General features: G+C 43.6%; 1 protein-coding gene and 1 non-coding gene across 2 annotated transcripts; both read right to left on the reverse strand.

Annotated features, from left to right (window-relative positions):
- Nucleotides 1-2044: 2044 nt before the first annotated feature.
- On the reverse strand, nucleotides 2045-2153 carry LOC120110729 (small nucleolar RNA R71). The gene has a single exon (XR_005511863.3). It is a non-coding gene; the product is annotated as a small nucleolar RNA R71 (small nucleolar RNA).
- Nucleotides 2154-16576: 14423 nt separating this feature from the next.
- On the reverse strand, nucleotides 16577-18890 carry LOC149751523 (NAC domain-containing protein 90-like). Its single transcript, XM_089926734.1, has 3 exons — nucleotides 18577-18890; nucleotides 17979-18274; nucleotides 16577-17898 (listed from the first exon to the last, which is right to left on the reverse strand). Exons 1-3 carry the CDS (start codon nucleotides 18728-18730, stop codon nucleotides 17623-17625), a joined length of 726 nt encoding a protein of 241 aa, XP_089782860.1. The 5' UTR covers nucleotides 18731-18890; the 3' UTR covers nucleotides 16577-17622.
- Between the last annotated feature and the right edge of the window lie 7297 nt (nucleotides 18891-26187).

Genomic DNA, 26187 nt, shown 5'->3' on the forward strand with positions numbered 1-26187 from the left:
GAGTTCACATGACCATAAAATATATTCCATGCTTTGATCTATTTTACTTTTACATCTTTAATCAAGAACCAAAGAATTTATTTCTTGAATGCAAAATTATCAAAGGGGATTCCAGATCCCTACACCACCTTAATCTATCCAAACTTTGATTCTCTATTTACTGATTGATTTTCTATTTGCAAAATAGCATCTTAATCCACAAATTTTATTGAATCAAATAATCTAAAATTAAGCTAATAACCCAAAGATCGTTCCCTGAGGAATCGACCTCGGACTTCCGAGTTATACTACTTGTGCGATTCTCCTGCACTTGGGAGAACAGTTTTATTTTTGCACCAAGTTTTTGGCGCCATTGCCGGGGAACGGCTGAGTTATTAGTATAAATTTAGATTTAATTTTTACTTTAGTAGTTAGTATTTTTCTTTTGAAAAAAAAAAAATTTGCATCTTTACTACTATTTTTAATTCCTTGCATAGTTTGCATCAAACTCTGATATCATATAAATTAGCTGTCTGATTTGACTCAAATTTGGTCAGCTAGTGCAAGACACATTGCTAGATAATCTGAACGGTCTGATTGACATTCTGACATTTTTAAGACCATCAGATTAATACGAAACCTTGCTGCTTTCTACTTTAAATTTTCTGCATTTATTTTTTTTTTAGAATCAAAATTTTATTGTTATCATATCTCATTAACCCTTGTTGCTAATTGAAAATTTTAAAAAAAAAAAACTTTAAGAAAAGATCAAGGGTGATTATTTAATAAAAAAAAAGAGAGGGAAAACCTAAAATTTTAAATTTCAAATTTCAGAATTCAAATTTCAAATTTCAGACTTCAACTCATAAAATTTTAAAAAAAAAGAAAGAAATAATTTGCTTGATCACCTATTCAATGAAATTTAATGTCATGCCATAAAATATTTAAAAAAAAAAATCTCTTGATTGTTGCATATAGTGTAAGGCATCAACATAAAATATTCTAAGGGCTGAACCTATTTAAAAAGATAAGGTCGGAATTTCATCACTCGTCCTTAGCCCAAAAATCATCCCAGTGCATAAATGTCCCAAGCTTAACTAAAATCAACTAGACGTTGGCCCCTAAGGACATTCGAGCTCAATAGGACGAAGACCACTGAAAGTTGCACCAATTTCGCTCTGTGGCTTAGTTGATGTCTAGGCAAGCTTTGTCCCTATAAGGGAGACAGTTCATCTGTTCGAGGCAAGTGGGTTTTAAGTGGGACCTTTGCGAACGCATCGTGACCCCTCCACTTACCTGGGAGCTTACCTGGTCAACTAGGTTCATTAGACCGGATTGGAGGCTTAGGTGTCCTCTTCAAACCAGTTAGGAGCTGTCTAGAAATTTAAGAAAAATATTAGAAATTGAGGTGTAATGTTTTGTTGCATGTTTGATTGTGAATAGGATTTTTTGCTTTAGGATGTCGTTTTAGAGTATCTTTAGTTGGTACTTATATTTATTTATTTTTTTAAAAAAAAAGAAAAAAAAAAGAGGGAAATATTTTGCATGCTAAAGTGGAATAGGGACGACACCGGTCGATTAAGTCGTACAACTTTAGATCATCCCTTAGGACATACTTCTGAAATTCCTTCGCAATATCTCACACCTTGTGAGATGGCTGATCTAAATGAAGATGCGGGAAGTCACCACAATCGAGAACGAGAACCCCATGTTATGACTCTAAGACAATACCTACAACCGGCTAGGACTAGTCAGCCTTCATGCATAATTTTTCCTGATAATGTAGGTCATTTTGACATCAAACCAGGGGTAATCCAATTGCTGCCCAAGTTTCATGGGTTAGAGTCCGAGAGTCCGTATCTTCATTTAAAGGATTTTGAAGAATTGAGCATTACATTTAAAGTGCCAAATGTCACCGAGGATGTCCTCAAGTTGACATTGTTTCCTTTCTCTCTAAAGGATAAGGCCAAAACATGGCTAAACTCTTTGCGACCTAGATCAATAAGAAATTGGCAAGATATGCAGAGAGAATTTTTAAAGAAGTTCTTCCCCACACAAAGGACCAACTTTTTAAAAAGACATATTAGCAATTTCCAACAAAAAGATAATGAAACATTTTATGAATGTTGGGAAAGATTTAAAAACCTTCTTCTCTCATGCCCTCATCACGGATTCGAAACTTGGAGAACCATTAGCTTCTTTTATGAAGGTTTATCTTCACAGTTAAAACAATTTGTAGAGACCATGTGCAATGGTAGATTTTTAGAAAAACACCCTGATGAGGCATGGGAGTATTTGGATTCCCTTGCTGAGACTGCCCAACTTTGGGATAACGGGGATAGAAACAACAAGTCTTTGCCTAAGCCTACTAGCTCTGTACAGGGAGGCCTTTACAACCTCAGAACTGAGGATGATCTTCATGCTAAAATGGCAGCCCTCACTAGGAAGGTAGAAGAAATTGAGCTTAGGAAGATTGAGCCTGTCAAGACTATAGAACTTAGAAATGAGTGTTGTGGTATCTGCGATATGTCGGGTCATACTACTACAGATTGTCCCACCATACCGGCATTCAAAGAAGTCTTGCACGATCAAGCAAATGCTATGAACTCCTACCAAAAGCCTTATAACGATCCATACTCGAATACCTATAACCCTGGTTGGAAGAATCATCCAAACTTTAGGTGGAGAAATGATCATCCTCAACAGTCACACCATTCAGCTCCTTCACCTGCACATCCTACTTTTGCATCACCACCCTCTCAAAAGCCAAATATCGAGGATACCTTGCAATCCATACAAACTTTTCTACAAGGTCAAGCTAATATCAATGCTCAAAATACTCGAAATTTTGAAGACATAAGGAACCAATTGTCAATGTTGACTACCGTCCTAAGTACCCAAGAGAAGGGTAAGCTTCCAGCTCAACCCCAACCTAACCCACAAATGCACGGTAGTAATAATACGGCTCCTTCTAGTTCGCATACAGAGCATGCAAAGAGCATCATGACTTTGCGTAATGGAAAAGTCATTGATCAAACCGTCCCATTGAGACCGCAGGTCACTTCTAATTCTGATGCTCCTAAAGTTGATAAAAGGGATAAAGATGAAGTTGAGGTCCCAACTTCTACCGAGAAAGTTGAATGCCCTTTTCCTCCACCTTTTCCACAACGATTAAAGCCGTTGCAAAAGCTCGAACCTAATTCTGAAATTCTTGAGCTTTTTAAGCAAGTAAAAATCAACATACCTCTTCTTGATGCAATCAAACAAGTACCTTCATATGCCAAATTTTTGAAGGACTTGTGTACTGTCAAGCGTCGATTAAATGTTAAGAAGAAGGCATTTTTAACTGAAAATGTGAGTGCTATTTTGCAGCACAACATTCTCCCTAAATATAAAGATCCAGGTTGCCCAACCATCTCATGCATCATAGGCGACTTTAGGATAGAGCGAGCATTGTTAGATTTAGGGGCGAGTGTGAATTTGTTGCCATATTCTATATATGAGCAACTTGGTTTAGGTGAGTTGAAGCCAACCTCCGTCACTTTGCAATTAGCTGACCGGTCAGTTAAAATTCCAAGGGGGATTGTCGAGGATGTATTAGTCCAAGTAGACAAGTTCTACTTTCCTGTCGATTTTATCGTATTGGACACACATCCGGCTTCGAACTCACAGTCTCAGATTCCGGTCATTTTAGGACGTCCATTCCTTGCGACTTCTAATGCATTAATTAATTGTAGGAATGGCGTCATGAAGCTTTCTTTTGGTAACATGACCTTAGAACTGAACATTTTTAATGTGTGCAAACAACCTAATGATCCCGAAGAGAGTAAGGAGATTGATTGGGTTGAAACTATCGCGGAGGAATATTTGTTAGCTGAAGCATTTAACGATCCATCCGGCGATAGTTTAATTGATTGGTGTTCTAATGGCACCAATAAAGATGATTTATTGGTCAAACCTAGTATGAATTTTTCGAACGCCATGATGATCAATGGGTGGAGACCAAAAGTAGAAAAATTTGAACAATTGTCGCCTCGAGAGGTGAAAATAGTACCATCCCATGAGCAAGCACCCAAGCTCGAATTGAAACCCTTACCAAAGGAACTTAAGTATACTTTTCTTGGACCCGAAGATACTTTTCCTGTAATCATCTCGTCTGGACTTGATCATACCCAAGAAAGAAAATTAATTAATGTTTTAAAGAATCATAAAGGAGCCTTAGGGTGGTCTATTGCCGATTTGAAGGGAATTAGCCCCTTAATTTGCACGCACCGGATATATTTGGAGGACAATGCCAAAACCACAAGGCAAATGCAACGAAGGTTGAATCCTACGATGAGAGATGTGGTTAAGGCAGAAGTCCTCAAGTTGCTTGATGTGGGTATTATTTACCCAATTTCCGATAGCAAGTGGGTAAGCCCTACTCAAGTTGTTCCTAAGAAGTCGGGTTTGACGGTAGTAGAAAATGAACAAGGTGAACTAGTTCCAACTCGTATCCCGACGAGTTGGCGCATGTGTGTTGACTACCGAAAGCTTAATTTGGTCACACGAAAGGATCACTTTCCTCTACCCTTCCTAGACCAAGTATTGGAGAGAGTTGCAGGACATGCTTTCTATTGTTTTCTTGATGGCTATTCGGGATATTATCAAATTGAAATTACACCAGAAGATCAAGAGAAGACTACCTTCACTTGTCCTTTTGGCACATTTGCTTTCCGACGAATGCCATTCGGGTTGTGTAATGCACCTGCAACATTCCAAAGATGCATGCTCAGCATCTTTGAAGACATGAACGAGAATTTTTTGGAAGTGTTCATGGACGATTTCTCCATTTTTGGCGACTCATTTGATGATTGCTTGTCACATTTACAAGCAGTCTTAGCTCGATGTATAGAAAAGAATTTGATACTGAATTGGGAGAAATGTCACTTCATGGTGCCAAAGGGAATTGTCCTAGGACACATTGTTTCATCGACAGGAATGGAAGTAGATAGAGCTAAGACTGATTTAATTGCTAAGCTACTTGCACCCAAGACGGTTAGAGATGTTAGATCATTTTTGGGTCACGCCGGATTTTAGATTCATCAAGGACTTTAGTGTCATATCTCGACCATTATGTAACCTCCTATCCCTTGATTCACCGTTCAATTGGACTGAAACCTGTCAGGAGGCATTTGAAAAGTTGAAGTCTATGCTTAGCACTGCACCCATCGTGCGACCACCCGATTGGTCATTACCGTTTGAGATTATGTGCGACGCTAGCGACTATGCGATAGGAGCTGTCCTAGGACAACGCAAGGATAATAAGCCATATGTTATTTACTATGCAAGCAAAACCTTAAACGATGCTCAAATGAATTACACCACCACCGAGAAGGAATTGCTTGCAGTAGTATTTGCCTTAGATAAATTTCGCTCTTATATCCTTGGTGCTCCTATTGTTATCTTCACGGACCATGCGGCACTAAAATATTTGTTGGATAAGAAAGAGGCCAAACCACGCTTAATACGATGGATACTTCTACTCCAAAAATTTGACATCACTATCAAAGATAAAAAAGGAGTAGAAAATGTGGTTGCTGACCATTTATCACGATTAGTTTTTCATGATTCAGTGCCACAGTTTTCCATCAAGGACTCATTCCCTGAAGAGCAGTTGTTTGCACTTTCTAGTATACCATGGTATGCAGATATTGTAAATTTTCTTGTTACAAACCGGATGCCAGAGCATTGGGGGCCGACAGATAGAAAAATTTTCTTGCGCGAAGTAAAAAATTATTACTATGACGATCTCTATTTATTTAAATATTGCAACGATCAAATCCTTAGACGATGCATACCGGATCATGATATACAAAGCATACTTTCTTTCTGCCACACTGATGCTTGCGGTGGACACTTTGCCTCTAAGAAAACTGTTGCAAAGGTCTTGCAATGTGGTTTCTATTGGCCTACTATGTTCAAAGATGCCCACGAGTTCTGCAGGACATGTGATCCATGTCAACGTATTGGAAGCCTAACTCGTAGGCAAATGATGCCTCTTCAACCCATTACTATTATCGAAATTTTCGATTGTTGGGGCATCGATTTTATGGGCCCATTCCCACCATCTTTTGGATATGAGTACATTTTAGTCGGTGTCGAATATGTGTCCAAATGGGTAGAAGCTGTTGCTTGTAAGACCAATGATCACAAACCCGTTCTGAAGTTTTTAAAAGAAAATATTTTTTCACGATTTGGGATGCCTAAAATCATAATTAGTGACGGTGGAAAACACTTTTGTAATAAGCCTTTCGAAACCTTATTGAAAAAATATGGTGTCACCCATAGAATTGCTACCCCATATCATCCGCAAACCAGTGGCCAGGTAGAGTTAGCCAATCGAGAGATCAAGCGTATTTTAGAGAAAACGGTGAACCCATCACGAAAGGATTGGTCCTTGAAACTATCAGATGCATTATGGGCTTACCGTACTGCATACAAAACCATTCTTGGCATGTCTCCCTACCGGCTAGTCTACGAAAAAGCGTGTCATCTGCCTGTAGAAATAGAACATAAATCGTATTGGGCAATTAGAAAATTGAATTTTGATTTACAAGATGCCGGTCTAGCTAGAAAATTGCAATTAAACGAGCTTAATGAGATTCGCAGAGATGCTTATGACAATGCTAAAATTTGCAAAGAACGAATGAAGATCTTACATGATAAATCAATTTTAAAAAAATCTTTTGAACCATTGCAAAAAGTTCTTTTATATGATTCCCGCTTACATCTGTTTTCTGGTAAGTTGCGATCGAGATGGACAGGTCCTTACATTATAAAAACTGTTTTTCCACATGGGGCGGTTGAGATTGAGAATCCACGGGATGGCAAAATTTTTAAGGTAAATGGACACAGGTTAAAACCTTTTCTTGAGAATTTTGCAGATGAAGAGGACTCCTTTTCCTTGGGAGAGTCTTCTTATGACTAAATATGAAGGCAAAGGTATGTGTATATTCATTAGAATTTTTTTTTCCTAGTTTTGTAGGTCTTATTTTCTGGATATCAACAGCTCAAGGTATTCATCTTCTCTCCAATATTATTTTCTCTACTGTCTCTCATATAAATGTTTCTTGTATCTATTACATTGAGGACAATGCAATGTTTAAGTTGGGGGGAGGGTAATACTTTGCCAAAAAAAAAAAAACTTGTTTTTGCATTTGATTTATTACCAATGCATATGTATTTTCATATTGAGTTTGTGCAACTATTAAGGCAAGGAATACATGCGTACTATGACTGATTAGAGACCTATTATTAGATCCCCGCACATGTATTTAATGATTATAGGAAGGCCTCAGAAGTTCACATTTGTTTAATGCATTTTTATTAAGCCATATCTGTAAAAGAAGTACGAGTATCCTTGTCCGTACTATAAGGTTCTTGATTTGGTTTTCACATAAAGATAGAGGTTGAATACCCCGGCTAGATCATCTAAGTGCCTTATGTTCCGATCTTGGTTGACCTATAGTCACGTTGCAGTCACATTATATGGTTCAGTTTACCTTCTCTATTTTGAAAAAAAAATAAAAAAAAAATTAAATAAATAAATAAATGAGGAGATGACAAGTCTAACCTCGTGGCGTAGTTTGGTTCGAGTAATTAAGCCCGAGGGGTGTTTTCACCTAATGCCTTGAGCCAACTGGATCAAGAGTCATTGGCCGAAAACTCGCTACATGGACCTTGCTAGAGCCTAAGGGGGTTGGACTATTGTAATCACCATATGTGTTTAAAAAAAAAAAAAAAAAAAAAACATGAATAGGGTTGGTCGGGCTGAACCCAGTGACATGTGGTAATGGCTGGTTTGACTCCATTGTATTGGACCTTTGTGTACTTTGGATACTTAGTTGGGATTGATAGCTCTTTCTTTACATACGAACCATTCTTGACGAATGTAGACAACATGTGATATTCTGAAAATTTGATAGATCAGGTTCTAATAAACTGTAGTAAACACTTGCGAACATGAGTAGTGCACCTAAAATTCAAGCGGTACCATGTTGTGGTGGAGGTATTAGTGCTCTAAGAAAGTCATTCTGTTTATGCATACTACACTTTAGTATTCCCCTTGCTTTGATAGTTGCTAAGCTTGAAAAAAAAAAAAAAAAAACATATATCACATGTGTATTGACTTAGATTTCATTGTATATCATTTTATGAATGATGTTTGTGGGTAACATCCCTGAAAATCCTCACGAGACAATACTCGTCCACTAGGGTAACCTAGGGGTTTAACGGCTTGTTGCACGTGCTAAGTGCAGTCGTGATGCCCTACGAAAGTGGGTACATATCTTAGTTTTATATCTTTAGCTTTAATAAAAAGTCAAAGGATTGACCAACATCTTTTGTACTCTCATGTTATCATTTGCTCATTAATTGCAAGGGACTAGCAATAAGCTAGTTGGGGGGTGTGATGAGAGCACAAAAGTGCGATCTACACGCAGCTTAAATTAATATTATTTCCAACAAATAATGATAAAAGAGCTGCATTAATTTCATATTTTTTATTTGGCACAGATCAGAGTTTAAATGCGCATTGGGTCTATAAAGATGCATCGCCGCAGGTCAATAGCTGAGCACATAGGGTCAGCCCCATTTGCATACCAGAAGGAGCATCAGCAGACCAAATCCAGTCTAATGGAACAGCAACCAAAGGAGTTAGATTCATTATCCGGGAGGATCCAACGGTCCGTGCAGCTCATAGTAGCATGCCTACCATCCCACACATCCATCTATTCTTCATCATCCCAGCTTTCAGATTAGGCGTGCTACAACTCCCTTCCACTTTTATCCTTCAATTTCCGGATTAGGAATCAACCCCTCAGCATCCCGTCTCCACCGTGTCACGCATCTCCCACATCCAATTTCTCCAAAATCCTCCCAGCATTCGTGTGCAGCCTATCATCCCGCGATCATCTCCCACGCAGCCATCCGCCTCCTCCACTGATTCTTCCATGATCCTAGCTCCCGTATCCAGCGCCCTAGCCCCATCCACGGCGTCCGATCCTCTTCTCCCAAGCATCCGCCTCCTCCACAGCGGTCCACGATCACCTCCGGCATCCGTCAGCAGTCCGCGATCAGCGCCTCCCAGCCGTTCAATCCGCATCTCGGCAACCTCCCAGCAGTCCTCGATCAGCCCCGATCCCGTGAAGCGCCGCAGCAGCCAAGATCACCGCCCAACCATCCGCCTCCTCCATCGCGTCCGTTCTAGGCACCGGATCCGGCCGAGATCAGCTCCTCCAACGCTTCAGCCTCACGGGCCCGAGATCCAGCCGTTTGCCTCTAAAGCATTGATCTCCAGCGCATTCTGAAGATCCTTGGAGTGAGAGATTATAAAAGGCTCAGATCGGAGGAAGAACGGGAGCTCTCATCGGGAAAACAGAGGAGTTGTGTGGCGGCAGAGGAAAGAAAAGAGAAGAAGGAAACAGGGTATGCCCTGTTTCCGAAAAGAAAAAAAAGAAAAAAAAAGAGGAGAGGAAGAGTTTAATGTTTTAATGGAGGGCTGATTTCCTAGGTGAAGGGTGATGGAGGAACCTTTGATGTATTGCTTTCTTTGAAGTAAATTCTAAACCTTTATTCTTACAGATTTACATTTTCAATATATCATGGATTCTTGCATAATTATTTTGTAGATGGTTCTTTAATGGTTTATGTTGATCGACATATGAACTGCTTTAATATTTGATTTATCGTTGATGTAATAGGCACGATGAATGCTTAGAAATAGAGTTCACATGACCATAAAATATATTCCATGCTTTGATCTATTCTACTTTTACATCTTTAATCAAGAACCAAAGAATTTATTTCTTGAATGCAAAATTATCAAAGGGGATTCCAGATCCCTACACCACCTTAATCTATCCAAACTTTGATTCTCTATTTACTGATTGATTTTCTATTTGCAAAATAGCATCTTAATCCACAAATTTTATTGAATCAAATAATCTGAAATTAAGCTAATAACCCAAAGATCGTTCCCTGAGGAATCGACCTCGGACTTCCGAGTTATACTACTTGTGCGATTCTCCTGCACTTGGGAGAACAGTTTTATTTTTACACCACCTACCCTGACCACGGTCAGGATGCCCCGAGACGTCGGGATGCCCCGATCCGTCGGGATGCCCCGAGACGTCGGGATGCCCCGGCTAAAGGGATGCTCGAGACGTCGAGATGAGTTGCGGTCCTCTCTGACCAGACGAGCTCGGCTCGTTCTCCATCGGCTTCCACCGTCGAGCTCGGCTCGTGCTCCCTTACTATGAGTTGCGGTCCTCTCTGACCAGACGAGCTCGGCTCGTTCGCCTACCCTGACCACGGTCAAGATGACCCTGGACAGGATGCCCCGAGACGTCGGGATGCCCCGGTTACCGGGATGGCCCGAGACGTCGGGGTGCGGTCTTAGGTGACCAGACGAGCTCGGCTCGTTCTCCATCGGCTTCCACCGTCGAGCTCGGCTCGTGCTCCCCGACTATGAGTTGCGGTCCTCTCTGACCAGACGAGCTCGGCTCGTTCGCCTACCCTGACCACGGTCAAGATGACCCTGGACAGGATGCCCCGAGACGTCGGGATGCCCCGGTTACCGGGATGGCCCGAGACGTCGGGGTGCGGTCTTAGGTGACCAGACGAGCTCGGCTCGTTCTCCATCAGCTTCCACCGTCGAGCTCGGCTCGTGCTCCCCGACTATGAGTTGCGGTCCTCTCTGACCAGACGAGCTCGGCTCGTTCGCCTACCTTGACCACGGTCAGGATGTCCCGAGACGTCGGGATGCCCCGGTTACCGGGATGCCCCAATACGTTGGGACGTGGTCTTCATTGACCAAACGAGCTCGGCTCGCTCTCCACCGACTTCAACCCACGAGCTCGGCTCGTTCTCTCTGCCGACGTCCTCGAGGAACGGATCCGAGCAGAGGAGCGTCTTCGGTCGCCTCGGCGCAAGGACGCACTTGGTACCAGGTACCCATTCATTTAATGTCTTCACATTATTTTATTCTTGGACTTCTCTCTGCCGACGTCCTTGAAGAACAGACCCCGAGCAGAGGAGCGTCTTCGGTCGCCTCGGCGCAAGGACGCACTTGGTACCAGGTACCCATTTATTTAATGTCTTCACATTATTTTATCCTTGGATTTCTCTCTGCCGACGTCCTCGAGGAACGAACCCCGAGCAGAGGAGCGTCTTCGGTCGCCTCGGCGCAAGGACGCACTTGGTACCAGGTACCCATTTATTTAATGTCTTCACATTATTTTATTCTTGGACTTCTCTCTGCCGACGTCCTTGAAGAACGGACCCCGAGCAGAGGAGCGTCTTCGGTCGCCTCGGCGCAAGGACGCACTTGGTACTAGGTACCCATTTATTTAATGTCTTCACATTATTTTATTCTTGGACTTCTCTCTGCCGACGTCCTTGAAGAACGGACCCCGAGCAGAGGAGCGTCTTCAGTCGCCTCGGCGCGAGGACGCACACGGTACAAGGTACCCATTTATGCTTTTACATTAATGTTTTTACATTATCTATTGCCCTCGGATCTCTGCCGACGTCCTCAAAAAATGGACTCCGAGCAGAAGAGCATTTTCAATCGCCTCGGCGAAAGAATGCTCACGACACCAAACTACTATACTATGGTGAATCCTTGTCACGAGCTGACGAGTATTCAACCCAATTGGTGGGAAAGAATCTGGTCCGCCCTGGTAACTCGAGGCTCGGACCCAAAGTTCACTAACTTCGTTAAAATTTAAGTCCCAGAGGCCGCCTTAGGGCTTGGTCGAATTCTGGACTAAGCTCGGAAAGACTCTCCGAGACCAAATCCCTTTGGCATAAGCGTTGAAAGACCGAGCAGCGGAGCTCGGCAAGCCGAACCTAAAAGCCCTGTGGCGGGTAAAAGCTGAGGCCCTAGAGCCCACATCCTCGGAACCTAAAACGGATCCAAGCAGAGAAACTTGGACTACAATAGGCGAGTTTCCGAAAAAGATATTCATTCCAAAAAGCCCGTAGGCTAAGTACGAAAATTCGGGTTTGGCCCTTACAAGTATGGGGGGCCATCCCGACTTAAACAAAATAAAGCAAAAATTACACTAAGATTCGAGCTCGACCACTTCGGCTTCAGCAGTGCCAGGAGTGGTTGGCTCAGCAGCCGGGACCCCCTCAGTGGCCTCGGCAGCGATAGGAGTAGCCTCGGAGGCGACCTCGGTCACTTCGGGGACGGCTACGGCCGCTTCGGTCCCCGGAGTTTCTGCCTCCGCTGCCGGCCTTTCGACCCCTGCTCCCGGCTGGAGCAGGTTTACATCAAAATCCGGGAGGAGCTGCCGCAGTTGGTTGCGGAAATCCCGGAAGCCCTGGATTAGCCCATTCACGCCCTCCTCTTCTAGAAGGTCGCGAAACTCCGCCGATTCGCGGAAGAGCCTCACCGCGTTCTGAGCCTGCCCTCGAGCCTCGAGCTCCCGGGCTTCATGATAGGCGGCCTTCCGCTCAAGGTCCCTTAGCCCCCGCTCGAGCTCTAAGTGGCGGCCGCGGGCATTCTCCACCTCCTGCCCGCGGGCGGCCAGCGCCTGCTCGGCCTTGGCCAGGCGGCTTTCTGCGGCGCGCAGCTCGGACCTCGTCAATGCGTGCGCGCCCTTCTCCTCCTCAAGCTCTGCGGTCAGAGCTCGGACTCCCTCCTCGGATGCTCCGACTTTTCCTTAGAGCACCTGACGTTCGGCCTCGGCGGCTTGGTACTTCGCCTCGGCGGCTAGGTACCTCGCCTGGGCCTCGTCGTAACTGCGCTGGCACCTCCGGGCCTTCTCCCAGTATTCTTGGACTAGGTGCATCAGCATCTCCGTCTCGTGCAAACGCTATAAAAGAGACGAAAAGAAAAACGTAAGGCGCCACTAGTAAAAAATCTATACAGATTACACAGGAGGAAAATTTTACTTACCCGAACGGCGTTGCAGCGAGTAATGTCCATGAAAGCATTGTAGCTCATGGACTGCATCGCGGCCCGGTCAGCCGGGAGCAGCGCGAGCCGAAATACTTCGCGCGCTACTCGAGGATCTTCGAGGGCTGAATCGCCCTCGAACACCGACCAGGTGGGTGCAAAAGGCACCCGCTCTTCCGAGCCCGACGAACCCGGGAGGCCAGCGTCGGCTGGCCTAGGTGGAGCCAACCCCAAAGCTCCCTGACTGCTCCCTGGTTCGGAGCTAGGGGGCTGGGGTCGGACGAGCGGCCGATCTGACCGCCGCACGACTATAGCGGGCCGTGCAAGCACGGGACCCGCGGATCTCCTCCCCTGATCGGCAACTGAAGCATCCTGCCGACCAGGAACTTGCGCTAAAGGCGCCGGGCACGGGGGCGCCCCTGAGGCTCCCCTGGAGCCCGAGCCCCCGGAATCCGCGCCGTCCCCCCGACCAGCATCGGGACGCGCGGGGCGAGAAGGGCCCGCCTCGGGATATGCGGGACGAGAGGGGCCCGCCTCGGGATGCGCGGGGCGGGAAGGACCCGCCTCGGCTACTGCCGCCGCCGAGGGAGTCGAGGTTGCCGAGACCTTTTGCTTCTTCCTCGGCTCGGTGGGCTCACCCGAGAGCTCGGCTGCCCTCTTCTGGTAGCGGGCGTAGAGGACCTCGCTCTTGGTCACCATCTTGGCGATGTCTGCAAAGACGAACAAAATTAGAACATTGGAACAATTAAGGAAATGAAAGAGGCATTGCTATTATCCTTACCCTGAGGACGTGCCGAGCTCAGCCCCACGTTCACCAGAGCGTCCTCGCTAATGAGGCCGTTCAGCAAGATCCCGTCCCCAAGGCCGCGGATGGTGTCGAGGGTCTCCTACTCACGCGGAGAAAGCTGGGGGGGCCTGTTGATGGACTTAAGATGGGTAGGCCCCCACCTGGGGTCAAACCCCCAGGACCGTTCAGAGCCAAGGAAGAAGAACTTCTCCTTCCAGCCATGAATGGACGAAGGGGCACCATGGAAGAGTGGCCGACCCGCCCGAAGGGCGATGTAAAGCCACTCCCCGTCTCCCGGATTCGACTTAAAGACAAAAAGTCGCCGGAAAACGTTAACAGAGGTCGGAATCCCCTGCAGCAAACCCAGTGCCAGGAAACCCATCACTGTCCTCCAAGCATTCGGAGTGAGTTGCGCCGGGACCAACCGGCATACTGTCAGCAACTCATTCACAAAGCTGTGAAGAGGAAATCGGAGGCCGGCCCAGAGTGACTCCTGGTGCACTCCGATCCGGCCTACCGGAGGATCAGTTATTCGATCCCTTCGCCTGGCGGGTTCCAAACGGAACCCCTGAAGAGGGAAAAACCACTCTTCGGTCATTTCGACCTCCAGGACGCTCATGGTGGATACGACTTCACTGGGGAGAGAACCCATTATAGGGAAAGAAAAGGATTAAAAAAGCAAAAAGGACAACCTGGGGAAGATGCCGGAGAAAAGGGACTTCGGTCTGAGGAAGACTGGAAGAATAGAAAGCTGGAAGCAGAAAATAATAGGAAGAGGACAGAGGGCCAGGGGAGAGTTTAAATAGACCTCCCCAATGGCCCGGATCAGCGAGAAAAACGCTGTATCCTGTTTAGATGACGACGCGTGTCAGTCCAAAAGACAGAACGACGCATTTAATTAGGGCTAGCGCTTCGGACGCCGAAGCGCCCCATCGGATCGTGCGGCCCCATCATGAGCCCACGACGCGAGGACGCTTCGCAAAAAGCGTCCCAATAATGAGACTTTTCGGGAAGGAAGAGACGCCGCCTATTAAAGACACCTCGAAGCGCTTGATAATTCAAAATGCGCAATAAATTAGGATTTTCGGAATCCGTAATGACCCAACTGGAGCTACTTCCCACGTTCCAGCTGGTAGCCAACTGGAACTCGGAAGTCGGGGGGTAGTGTTGGGGGAAAAACCCCAAGTCATACCGTCACGGAGGCGCTCGGCCAACGGGCGCCGGCCAGAAAGGCGCTCGGCCAAAGAGTGCCAACCGAAAAGGCGCTCGACCGAAGAGTGCCGACCAGCAGGGTGCTCGGCCAGAGAGCACCGACCAGAGAGAGCGCCAAGAAGAGGCGCCCAACCAAAATGACCAAGTAGGGATGCTCGGCCAGAAAGGCGCTCGACCGAAGAGTGCCGATCAGCAGGGTGCCCGGCTAGAGAACGCCGACCAGAGAAAGCGCTTGCCTAAAGAGCGCCGACCAGGAAACCAACCAAAGAGCGCAAATAAAGACGCTCACCCAAAGGGCGCCGAGCAGAAGTACTATGAAGCAACCCCGCCACAGGGCGCCCCATTGGGCGACCAGCTCGGCTCGGCACCCCTGCCGAGCCGATTGCCTTGGACCAAATGTTCAACTTCCGCCTAACCCTCTAAGCTTGAGGGACCTGACAACTCCACTACAACCTGCCGCTATCTCCAAGCCATCAAGGCATAAGATCTCCGCAGGTATTCGGCACGACCAGCCATTAATGCATGAGACCCCCTCGAGTCTCCGATGCACTCAGTCATTTAATGAACACGGCTCAAGGCAATCTCCGGATCACTGAACCATCAAAGCGTATGGCTCTCCCTGACCGCCGGTTCACTCGGTAATAAATGCACTTACCATCCACGGACCCCAGGCCTACCACGGCCGGCGGTTCAACCACCCCAACAGGTCCGATCGACCGTGACAACTCCCTGGTTCCGGTCTGATTCGACCTTATTTTCCACCACGCCATTAATGGGCCAAATCGCGCCCAATTATTACAAAACAGGACAAACCTCCTGTCACCTCCCAGGTAACAAAAATCCTCCTATAAAAGGAAACCTGGAGGGAAAAAGGGGAGAGGACCAAAAAACAGAAGGAAAAACCCGAAGCTGGAGAGAATCCTCCTGGACCGGGTGGAGAGAAGTAAACAACACAGACAATTGAGGAAACGGATCCTCTGGACCTTATCCAAATATTCTCTCTGTCTTCTCCACATACTCTCTTCCCTGCTCTCTCCACATATTTGCCCCCTCTGACTTAAGCATCGGAGGGCCGGCGCCGGGGAGCCCGGCCACCGATTTTCTTGCAGGACTTACGCCCCCCAGGAGGACGCCACCCGCCGGCACGCCATCGACCACCGCTCCTACGGCGGACTTGCACCCCTCCAGGAGGACGCCACCAGCCGGCGCACGGTCATCCACCGTCCCTGCGGCGGAGCCCCTCCTTCCCCTGGCTTCGTGACGGCCCCCGGGTCCAATTTCCAGCAACAGTGACCACAAGGCCGCACTAGCCCCTGCGGTTGAGGGCATGCAGCCACATTTAACCCCTATAGCGTAAGTCATGGGTCACATTTAATCCTGTGGTATAGGTCATGTAATCAAATCCCGGATCTATAATATAGTCAAGTTGAGAGCTAGATGATATATACATATGTATGTGTACACACACACACACATAAGCCAAACATTCTATTCTTTCATGGTACCACTCTGAATTTTACTGCTTGATCCAATAATATAAATACAATACAATTTATACATAATGAGTGAGAAATCATGCAGTTAACTGACAATAATGCAATCATAAATCAAATTCATATAATTACAGAAATTTTGCATACAACTAAATTTGGAATCATACTAAAAATTTGCATAACATTGAATATAGAATATTTTACAAATAATTTCAATAAATACTACAAAGTGTAACATATTACTCATTTTGTAGATACCCACAATTAGGTCATCTAATCGCTTTATATACAAGGATGCTTTAGCATCTAAAACCCCCCAAAGTTGAATACATGAATTGAAAGAAGCATAATTTACATTCTTGACAAAATAACAATCAGCAAAGTTTCAACAAATTAGAGCTACGTTAACATTTGAAAATAATTTCCAAAAGTTCTCCAAAGTTTTGAAAAATCAAATTATTAAAATAACAGTCTGATACATGAATTTACTGCTGTTCTAACAGGCTACTGCTCTTGCTCTGTTCTCCTCCATAGCCCCCCCCCCCCTGGGGCTTAGCTTTAAGAGAGAGGAGAGAGAGTAAGTGAAATAGTGTGTGGCTTTATGATAAACTGTTCAAGCTCTTTGGGCCGGGGTTTCCCAAAATCCTTATAGACTTTGGTTGAGCTCTTGGGGCCCGATTTGCTCCTGCGAGTCCAAATCATAAACTGTTCAAGCCCAAGGCTTGCATGACCCCAGTTGCTCATGGCTCATTCACCCACTTGAAACGAGCTTTTGTCTCGCCACCCTGTGTGATGTACCACTTGACGAGGTGGAATTTTACTCCATGAGATCCATACAAATAGGTGAAAGCAACTTGACACTTTGAAACGCGTCATGGGTGACGATTGACTGATGACGATGAGATGAACGCGGTGCCGAATAATTCCACCATTAGTCAATAGAAGAAAACTAATCAAACCCAAGTTTGGCCTGTCGGCCATACGACTAGAGTTGCTCTAAGCATTATATATCTCTCCTCTTCAAACTTTTTTTTTCCTTCTCTTTTTCATATTCTTTTTTCCTACCCTTTCTCTCCTTATAATTAGTGATGCCAAGTTATAAGAAATCAATATCTATTTTTTGAATTAATCAATAAAAAAATAAATTAATTATGGAGGGAGAGAGAGAGAGAGAGAGAGAGAGCTTGAACTCTCTCTCTCTCTCTTCAAGCCCAATCCAACAAGTCCCAATCATTGTCCTCAATTCCGTTGGGATCATTGGTTCTTCGATGATGCATCGGGCGGCTGCAGACATCGTCTTCGGGCGAGGAGCTACCCTCAGACCTGGCTCTCTTGGCCATGAATCTTGTCTCCATGGAGGGCAACGCTTCAGGCGTTCTTCGACTCTCGCTTGCTGTAATCGCGACGGGAGGACGCCGATCGAATGCTCTGATGATCTCCGATCTTGTATAGACTCGACACAAGCTAAATTCGCCTCGTTGCTACACAATCAAACAATACAAGATCGCTATAAAAAGAAGCAGATGATAAACTAAAGGTTTCAAAGAGTCGGAATTGTTACCTTTGATATTTCAGTTGACATAGTGGTGGCTGCATCTTCTTTAAATGCCCGATACTCGTTCATCTTCCATATGGTTTTGGTTCCTGTGGGAGCTCTTCCTTGGTAAAAGACCATGGTCTTCTTCACACCGATGACACGGTTGGCGGAGGAGTAGACGAGGCTAGGGGAGCCGGTGGCCTTCCAGTACCCGGAAGGTGTGGTTCGAGTCGGTCTACCCCCATGAGCTTCCCTCTCTTGCCTTGGGCAGAAGAAGAACCATTGCTCGGAGTCTCGAATGCATGGCTCTCCTGAAATCTCTGCATGCAGTGATTATTTATTGGAAGTCAGTTTATGATTCAGATATGATAATAGTGTTGGAAAGTACTTCAAAGGGCTAGAGACTTGATGTGAAGGTGAAGGAGAAAGAAATTAAGCATATACATAGATTCACAAATTATTAAAATTAAAGCAACCGACTGAAGATCAAGGTGACGAGTCGGATATAGAACTACCCAAGGATGTGAATATTTTTATTCTTGGTTTCTCTGCTAAAAGCGAATAAGGCTGAAATAGAAAAAAGAGTGAGAAGAAAATGAACTAGTACAAAATGAGTGCTTACGAGGGAGCTGCCATGGATCGAAGCAGTACACATCGGCGACGGGGATGACTCGTTCCATGTCCTCTCTCCTGCTGTTGAGCTTGTTGCGAAGGTAAAAACTCAATAATTCTTCTTCTGTTGGGTAGAAACGATAGCCTGGTGCAAGATTATTCATTTCCCTGCTTCTTTTCCTTATCTATCAACCTTTTTGGATCTTGGAAGATGTTGCTGATTGCCCCCCTCTCTCTATGGAGCTTCTATTTAGTTGTGGAAGCTTGCAAGTTGAAGGAAAGGTGTGCTTCTATATGTGTAAGTTGGTGTAAAGTGCATATATATATATATATATATATATATAGCAACGCTTTAGATTGGGGGGAGAGAAAAGAGCAGTGGGGTGGTGTGGGGCTGATTGAGACTGCTTCTGTGGAAATTTCCAAGAGCGTGGTGGGACTTGTGGAAAACTAGGGGAAAGGAGGACTCAGTCATTCCCCGCTCCGTTCCCTTTCACATAAAACGATTAGCTAGAAAAAAATACTGTTCCTGGACTGGTGACGAAAGGCAAGACTCAACCCTTACCACAGATCCTGTACCCTGCTCCCCTGATCCATGCCAGAATAGGCAACATGGATGGCTGCAGCCTCAATACAAGTCAAGAATGACAAACGAAGAGAAATTTTTGCATGAGAGTTCAATCAAAATTGATGCAATCAAGGGTATAGTTGGTTGGGAAGAGTTAAGACTATGGAATGCAAATGAAAATGAGTGACTTTTGCTCCAGCCATTTGGTTGGAGAGAGTTTCATTTCCATTCCGATTCTAAAGGAGAATGAATATACCCCAATCCTCTAAAATCAAATTTCTTCTCTTTCCGAGTATTCAAATTACATTCCGATTTTGATTGCGGTTACGAACCAAATATGCCAGAGGATATAGCCATTTCGATTCCCACCAATTTATTTCGATTCCGATTTTCGTTGCGAACCAAACACGTGCATATATTAAATATTCTCCTAAATTAAGATATAAGGATGACAATCAAACATCTGATCAAAAAAGTCATACCCCGCACCCAGCACCCGGATCTGGCATGCGACACAGCCACACACTCCCTAAAAAAGAGTTCTATATATTATAACCTCAATATCATTGAACAATAATAATCTCAATTCATACCAAACAACTAAGTTGGTCCAATTACCAAAATTTGATTATCCAATCGGTATCAGTGATGCTCTATCTAATCATTCCCTCCACCTGTGATCTCAACTTTAGCCATGTACTATACAACCTACAATTCTGAAAAAAAACAGAAGTAATATCTGGGTGCTTGGATTGATTGGATCTAGTTAGTCTAACAAGTCAACTCAAGAGTCAGGCTGCACTATAGTATAGATACCTCAATAAAGATTGATGATGATGAAATTCAAACTTGCTCAATAATTGCTATGGTGGGGGCTGGTACGCCGCCTGATGACTATAGACCAGAGACGACCAAAAGTCATTGAAAGACGCCCTTACCAGGTCCAACAATTCTAGAGAGAGACAATCCAAGTAGAGAGAGAAACAAGAGAGTGAAGAGAGAGAAAAGTAGAGAGAGAAGAGAGAAAGCCTTCTTCCTCTTCTCAACATAGGGGAGACTCTCCCTCCCCCTCTCCTTCTCAAACAAAGCTATGGAAGAGTCGATGGACAGTGGCCTACAATAGCCTCAGGCAGTCGGCAGCAACGGCAGCTGCAACAGCCTAATGTCCAGCCTTCAGTGATAACCACAGTGGCATCAACACCTACGTCGGCCAGCGGTGGACAAAAAAAGAGAAGGTAGTCGCTAGGTCAGCTCAAAATGGAAAGAGCTGGGTATTGCAGCTCACTAGCCAGCGATCAAGTCTTGGCTGTGGTAGTAGAGCTTGACCGAAGCTCTGGCAAGAACCCTGGCCTATTTCGGTGACCGTGAACGCAGGAGGAAGAGTCACCGAAATAGGGGTACCCAGTGACTTGTCGGGTTAATTCAAAGAAAAACATGGCTAGATGGCTAGAAGAAGAAGAAGAAGAAGAGAGGAGTGGCTTGGGTCTTACTCAATCCGGCGAAGATCCGTTGGCGTTTCTGGTAAGGAATCAAAAGGAAAAAATCTCAAGTTCTAGGCGAACTCGAATTGCTCTCGAGGAGTCTCCCAAGCTACCGGGATCGGAGGAGGAAGAAGACTCCCATTGGAATCTACTTGGATCATGCCACTGTGCATGGTTGACTGGGCTTCGCTACTCCGGGCTGGTCCACGAGCCCCCCCAAAAAAATTCGGAATTATTACAAAAAATCACTGTAGAATGGAAAAAATTATATAATTTAAATAAGCATCTGGTATAAAATTTTTAATCAAGACATATTAGATATAAATAAAAAATCAATCCAGCAGGTGGACCTCAATTACCACAAATCTCTATTACTGCATTGTATATAGATATAAAAGAGTTGCTTCCATTGTTCTGGCAGATGAGGCTGTAGCAGGCTTCCTCAATCCCTCTAAATCACCACAATCAAAACAAAGGAAGGGTTTTGTCCTATGTCTGTACTATACTTTGTCAGTACAGTATCCGGCACTTTCACAGTATTTGGAAGAAGAAGACAATAACTGCATCCCAGAAGTTGCGTGAGTATCTTAAAAGATTGAGGAAGCATTTCTTTTTCACTTGTCCTTTAGTTCTAAGCACCTCAGTGTTACTTTCTGGTACTTCACCATAGCACCAAAAATCATTCTCCAACACTTCACAAATTTTATTCTAATAGTTCATGAGTTTAAGTGGTTTCGAAAGTTGAATTTAGTTGCGACATATGTGACCTTCACCTTGGAAAAATTAACAAGTTAAATGCATGTAATATGTATAGTGCAACAGCCACGATTGATGTAACAAATGATCAACTAATTTGTAATCATCACATCCTTTAGATCAAAAGGTACATTAAAACCATTATAGTATTAAAAGGTACTTATTTTTACATAGGATTTCCAATACGATAGATATATAGAATGTAGAATTTCTATATTTTCTCGAAAGAATTTAGTCTCTTAATTAATTTTTTTTTTTTTGGCTGAAATAGAAGTATTATACATAACGTGCATGTACGGCTACAATTTACCCAAAGAATCTTAAATAATTAATGATCCAACAAATGTATTACTCCCAACAATTGAATCATTCTTTGCTGCTTATTTCCTTGCCCACCACCCCAAACAAAGATCAATGACATGCAAGATTCATTGACCAAAGTCCTTTCTGATGTTGAGCACTTACAGTTTTCCATCTTATGACAAGGAAAGAAGTGTTGGCTTGTTAAAGAGTCTAGTGCATGGAACTTTGTCTCTTTCCCTCAAGAACCGCGTAATCCGAAGATCTAAAGGGCCTTCTTGGCCCCCCACACACACGAATGCCAGTTCAACTTGAAGGAGCCATGCTGACAATTTCCACAAAGTACACAACATCAAACACTACAGTGTTTTTGGCTGGCAAAATCTCACCTCCAGTATTCTCCCACCTATCAGAGCGTGATGACCAGCCTTATCCTGCGTTGCAACTTGCAAAGTGGCAAAAAGTTTCTGATATATGTTTTTCACAAGGGTTGCCATGATAGCTGTACCCAATAAACCTTAGGAGGACTTGGGATCACACCTTGGAACGAGTCATGGATGATGTCGGTAGTCCTCATCGACGCGTATCCATTGACAACCGTGTCTTCCCTTCTCCCAAGTTCTACTCCCATCTTTTGAGACTCTTCTCTTGTAAAGAAATTGAGTGGGATCCAAATCGGATAAGAGAGAGATGGAGAGCGAGGGGAGACACGCGGTTCCTTCTTGAGAGCTACTGGAGCTAATTGTAGATGACGTTCAACAGTGAGTCCTGTCCGTCTTCCGATAAGCAAGACTGAACGCAAGCTGGATGTGGTAGTCTGACCCAGTCTAATTGAGTTGAGTGGAGTTTAGCCTAAAAGCAGGTCTGATGTCAGTGATTATAAATGCCTGAGATTCGAGGTTACCTTCAAAAGAGATGTTAATTATGTATTCTTTGAATGGGTCCAAAGGTTGTTGCCGATGATTTTAATTAGTTGATGGTTGGTGATGTTTTGGAATATTGCTACGCAGGAGGGGTTGATGGGCCCTCAGATTGGGGTTCGGGTTGTATCTTTCGCTGTGGAAAAGAATTATTCTCATTCTTTTGTGACGTCAATTGTTGGATTGTGTAATAACCACTTTAAGGTCTATGCAGACGTATGGTGAAAAAAGAATTTAGAGTTCTTTGAGATCTATGTAAGATGCGATTCAATGGTCGATGTTGCGAAAGAAGATCAATTATTCTTTCATACGAAAGATACATCCCGAACCACTTAGATTGTGTCCATAAGGCTATGCTAATGTGGGCACAGAGGATAAAGTTTAGGATTCGTTTGCTTGTTGCCATCATGTACATATAGGTCAATATCCATGGGTATAGCAAAGCTCAATGCCGTTTGCCTTCTGGGTACTCTGCATAAGTAGTTATCCTATCTTCAGACTTAAAGAAACAGTTATTTTTGTTTTCTTTTACAGAATTGGACTATTGTTAAATCATTCTTACCGATTTGGTCCTGAATCGATATATTGTGATGCACAAATTCCAGAGGATTTATGAACATATTATGCAGTGCACACATGTAAACTAACTAGTGCATCTATTTAAACTTCAAATGTTCAGGGAGTTCTTCATATACCAATAAGAAATACATACAAATACAATCATCCAATACTAGATTTGCCATGGTATCAAGGTGTCAGAATCCTTCGAAACTCTGGTATTTCTATTCATCTTCTGTCTTCTCTAGAATGATCCACTAATTTCCATTAAATTTACCTTCTTGGGACATCTAGCAATAATCATTACATCAAGCTACATCTTATAGATGACATTGTATAGGACAAGTAATGGTTACTCATCCATATTTATTTTTAGGACACCATATTAGAGCTTTGGGTTGAGGTAGTAGGTTATCAAGATAATTGATTTAATTAGCAAACAAAGATTGCATGATTGTATTTTACAAGAATAAACAATCGTTGAGGATTGCACTTGGATTACCTACTAGATGCAACTCTTTGCCCATCTGGTAATCCCACCTCTCCTCAATTATATCAATATAGTCATTAGCATGTTTTAAATCTATATTTCCTAGCCTTGGTAATCATTATCATATGAAAGAAGAAGCTCATCTAAGAATATGTTTCACCATCCACAACTCTAAATATTCGAGATAAGGGTGCAATTGCCTTATATACTTTCTTAGTTTATTCTATAATTGTTGGTTTGTAACTAACCTTTCCACATGATTCCCTTTTGTGCTATCATGGATATATTTACTCTCTTGCCACTCTGTACTCACGAACATCCGGCGCAAGCTTACAGTGTTCTCAATAGGTCTATGGAGCATAATATTGTGCATGGCAAAATGGGTGATTACTAGCCTCAATATCTCACCTCTGGTGTACTTCCTCAACAAAGCCAATACCTATGTGGTTATATATGAATATACTGATAGCCTAAGAAGTCTCTTCCACCTAATTCACCTAGATCCGATCAATGTCCATCAGCATTAGATCTATACAATGGATAGCACATGAGGTCCAAAAAATGTGTGGCATCTTTATAATCTATATCAGTAACTTGCACAATATGATACTACCTTATCTGATCAATCCTTGCTCTATCAAACTCAGGATGTATAAGGCATCATGCATCTTGTCACAAACATCAATTAACTTATGAGAGAATATCTTCTTATCATAATATGCCAAAAAATTGATGATACTTCACCTGCTAGACCCTGACCAACCATCACACACCAATATCACACTATAAGTGTCCCACTTACTCTTATAGGAGCTATCCATCTCTTTAGCTCTTTCTCGTTATTATTAAGTAGCTTATCATAAACATCCTTCAACCAAGAAGTATCGACATCTTGACTAGCTTTTTGGATAGAGCTGATAGCAGAATGATAGTAGGTATTGTTTGCAATATTTAGAGATTTATGGTTGTAGTAGAATCAAAAAATAGTAACTCTTCATATGTCCTTTCTCTTATTCTTGATGAGTACATGATCAATTATGTGTTGCTTTGAGTCTCTATTGAAGAAGAAATGTAAACATAAGTTATGAATGGGGGCCCTCGTTGGTATATCTCTGGATTTTTTTTTTCTTCTTGCATGTAAAGGCCCCAAATATAGATGTTATCTAGCTACTATCCTCAATAATAATGATGCCGCACAAATGCGGAAAAAGAGGAGAAGAAGGAAGAACAAGAGAGGAAGAAGGAAGAAGAGGTTCTAGAGACACAGGAAGAAGAGAAGGGGAGGAGGAGGAGGAAGAATAAGATCTGGGAGGAAAAGAAATTCTTAATCATTCATTAAACCCTAATCATGAAAATAGTTTCCTATATATAGGGCCCAAATACACAACTTGCATAAACCCCCCTTACACAGAAATAAATCCTAATGAACCCACAAATAACACAAATAAGCCCTAAAATGCAAATAAGCCCAGAAATAAAATAAACCACAAATAAACCCTAGAATGCAAATAAGCCCAAAAATAAAATAATAAAATAAATATGCAAATAAACGAGTCTGGCTCAATCCGGGGGCTCAGGATCATCTGGATGAAGGGCTCTGATGTCCCCATCAACTCCTCCCGGGTGAGAAAAACTCGACCCCGTCGAGTACAAGTTTGGCCGGCTGTCGTACTGCTCCAGAAGATCGGGGTCAATGCGCTGCAACTGTGCTTTGGAAATCCACGTCACATCAGACTTTGGTCGACCTTTCCACCGAACAAGGTAACGTTGGTAACCACCGTTCCTGCTTGAAATAACCTGCTCATCCAATATATGTTCTATTTGTTCTCTGCGTGCATGAAATTTGGGAGGTGGTGGCTCAACAGCAGGTAATAGGGCAGGGTGTCCAACATGGGCAGGTATATCAATAAAGGGGTCAGAAGGCAGGAATATTATCTTTTTGTATGGGACTAAATCTTCAATATTAAATATCGCACTAATCCCATAGTCATCAGGAAGATCCACAACATATGCATTCGAACTGGTTTTCTTTAAGATTTTGAACTGTTCTACACTACAAATTTGCAATTTCTTAAACGTTTCCGAAGAAAGTTGTTCAAACCTAATTCTTATCATGACGTAATCTCTTTCACTTAACTCATTATAACGTCTGGTTAAATCAGCAAGGGATTTATATTTTAAGTTATTAAAGTGACTGCAATTGCTGATTTCTTGATGCAATGAATGTGGATGTGATGCAATTGATTGTGCAGACTCAAAGACTCTATACTGATGAGACATGAAAAACAAGTCTATGGGTTGCCTAGGTTTGTAATCATGCACCACTTCGAATGGATTTATACCTATGGACTTATGAATCGAACTATGATATGTAAACTCAACTGTCGATAATATTAAATCCCAGGTCCTAGCGTATGCATTTGGGTTGAGCCTATGATGTGGAAGGTTGGGTAGAAATACTCCGGGAACTAGATCAATTGTATGTTGGATATCACGCATCGGAGAGAGTGCATCCGGAAGATCATCAGGGACTATAACATTAAACTCC

Source organism: Phoenix dactylifera, chromosome 12 (genome assembly GCF_051530095.1).
Source record: "Phoenix dactylifera cultivar Ajwa chromosome 12, Ajwa_hap1_PhDact_Kaust_v1.1, whole genome shotgun sequence".
In the NCBI taxonomy this organism is placed as follows: Eukaryota; Viridiplantae; Streptophyta; class Magnoliopsida; order Arecales; family Arecaceae; genus Phoenix; species Phoenix dactylifera.

What these genes read in the sequence shown, in the direction of transcription:
- LOC149751523 (XM_089926734.1), bottom strand. Translation starts at nt 18,730, where the DNA reads ATGAATAATCTTGCACCAGGCTATCGTTTCTACCCAACAGAAGAAGAA. An exon ending in CGATCCATGGCAGCTCCCTC is followed by an intron (nt 18,275 to 18,576) that starts GTAAGCACTCAT and finishes CACTGCATGCAG; the next exon opens with AGATTTCAGGAGAGCCATGC. An exon ending in TGTCAACTGAAATATCAAAG is followed by an intron (nt 17,899 to 17,978) that starts GTAACAATTCCG and finishes TTGATTGTGTAG; the next exon opens with CAACGAGGCGAATTTAGCTT.